The following is a 1984-nucleotide window of genomic DNA, read 5'->3' on the forward strand; positions in this document are numbered from 1 at the left end:
CCCCCCCCCCCACACCTCCCCCCCACACTCACCTGAGCATCCAGGTGTCGTAGTCGATGTCCGTCATGGTGTTGGGGAACTCCAGGTCTTCGGGCCGGATGGCCGTGACCCCTGCCAGAGGGAATCCGAGCGGTGAGGGGCCGAAAGGGACCCGGAGAGGCCGCCCAGCCCCCCGCTCGCCCTAGCCCCGCCGGGGGTCCGCCCAGACCTCCCGCACACCCTCCCCCCAGATAACACACTGCGGAACAGGCTTTGCCCTGCAACCACCCCGGGCGGCTTTGCAGCCGTACGAGCCCCCTGCCGCTTAGCCCCCAGTTGATTTTCCCTTCCTAAGTGGGGGCCGGGCTGCTGGTCTTCACTGAATTTCAACTTGGTGAGGTCAGACCAGTTTGGCGCGGTCGGTTCGACTTCTGATCCGGCCCCCGAAAGCGCTGGCGACCCCTCCCGGCTCGGGGGCCGCCACGAATTCGGAAAATACACTCGCCACTCCGTTATCCAGGTGAGTCACGAAACTAGGGATGAATGCCCCACGTGGGACCCCACTCGCTCTGAGCTCGTGTGTCACCGGGTCGCAATGTAATTCGCTCGGCGCTGAGATGCAGCCACGTCTGGGGCAGGGCGGCCGGTTACACAGGGACCCCTCGCCCGCCGCTGAGATGCAGCCACCTCTGGGGCGGGGCGGCCGGTTACACAGGGACCCCTCGCCCGCCGCTGAGATGCGGCCACCTCTGGGGCAGGGTGGCTGGTTACCCAGGGACCCCTCGCCCGGCGCGGAGATGGGACAGGAAGTGAAACCGACCGCTGTCCCCCAGTGGCGCTCTCTGGGTGGGTGGGGAATTACGTCAGGGAAGTGGGGCCCAGGGACTCCACCCCCCCATTTCCCCGTCTCTCACCTGCCTCTATAGAGCCGGACCAGCGATCCACCATCTTCTGAATGACGATCTCAAAGAGTTCACCGTCCCGGAGGGCCCTGCGCGGGGAGAGGGGAGAGCGGTGAGCCCTGGCACCGGAGCCGAGGGGGCGGGGGGAGGAAGGGGGGGACGGCGCCCGGCTCTGCCCCACACACCGACCGGTTGGAGATGACGATGGCGTCGTTGAACTCGCTACGACAGTTCTGGCGCAGCGCCGTGCGCCCGCCGTTGGTGATCACCGCGTTCGCGCCGTGCAGCTGGTGGAAGCGCAGGTCGCTCACAGAGGCCGCGGACGAGGGGCTGCTGGGCGACAGCTGGTTGTTGCCCTCCGACAGGTCATCGGGCAGCGGGAGGAGATCTGGGGGGGAAGCGAGGGAGGCGGGGTGTTCCCGGGGTGCACGGGGGGGCCCACCCCGCTGTACCCGAGCCCCTAGGACCCCCCCGGGCACCAAGAGACAGGCTCCCCCTGCACCGAGATAAGACCCCACCCCCCTCCCACCCCCAGTTCTATTCCAGCCCCGAGACCCCCCAGTACTGAGACACAGCCCCCCCCATATCCCAGCCCCTAGGGCCCCCCCGGCACCAAACCCCCCCCCCCCCCCGCTTTATCCCAGCCTCCCGGGACCCCCCAGCACTGAGACACAGCCTCCCCCATAGTCCAGCCCCTAGGGCCCCCTGGCATCAAGACATAGCCCTGTTCCCCCCACCTATATCCCAGCTCCCCCCCCCATATCCCAGCCCTGGGACCCTCCCACATGGACACGGCCCTGGTCCCCCCCCCAGATCCCAGCCCCCACCCCGGAAGCACGACACGGCCCTGTGACAGTGCCCCCCCCCACCCGCCACTACCCCCCAGCCCCACACCAGGCCCCCCAGCTCACCCGTGTCGTCGAGGATGGTGGCCTGCGCCGCCTGCCCATACAGATCCACCACGGCGTAGACATTGGGGGGCACGTTCCAGGCGGCCGGCCCCTGCGCCACCCCGTTGACGAAGAAATGCAGCGTCCCGTCCTCCTTGCGAACCACGCCCACCGTGTCGCCAGCCTGGGGGGGGGGGGGGGGGGGGGGGGGGG

At 69.1% G+C, this 1984-nt stretch overlaps 1 protein-coding gene across 1 annotated transcript in view; it reads right to left on the minus strand.

Annotated features, from left to right (window-relative positions):
- LOC112124493 (neuralized-like protein 4) overlaps positions 1–1955 on the minus strand; it is a gene marked incomplete at both ends in the record, with an annotated part of 4130 nt that extends 2175 nt beyond the window's left edge. The window contains 4 exons of the mRNA XM_026662306.1: positions 33–111; positions 894–970; positions 1071–1269; positions 1793–1955. Of these exons, the coding sequence (XP_026518091.1) occupies positions 33–111; positions 894–970; positions 1071–1269; positions 1793–1955 (518 nt within the window). The remainder of the gene's footprint in view (positions 1–32; positions 112–893; positions 971–1070; positions 1270–1792) is intronic.
- Between the last annotated feature and the right edge of the window lie 29 nt (positions 1956–1984).

Source organism: Terrapene carolina, unplaced genomic scaffold (genome assembly GCF_002925995.2).
Source record: "Terrapene carolina triunguis isolate 2854851 unplaced genomic scaffold, T_m_triunguis-2.0 Scaffold25728, whole genome shotgun sequence".
In the NCBI taxonomy this organism is placed as follows: domain Eukaryota; kingdom Metazoa; phylum Chordata; order Testudines; family Emydidae; genus Terrapene; species Terrapene triunguis.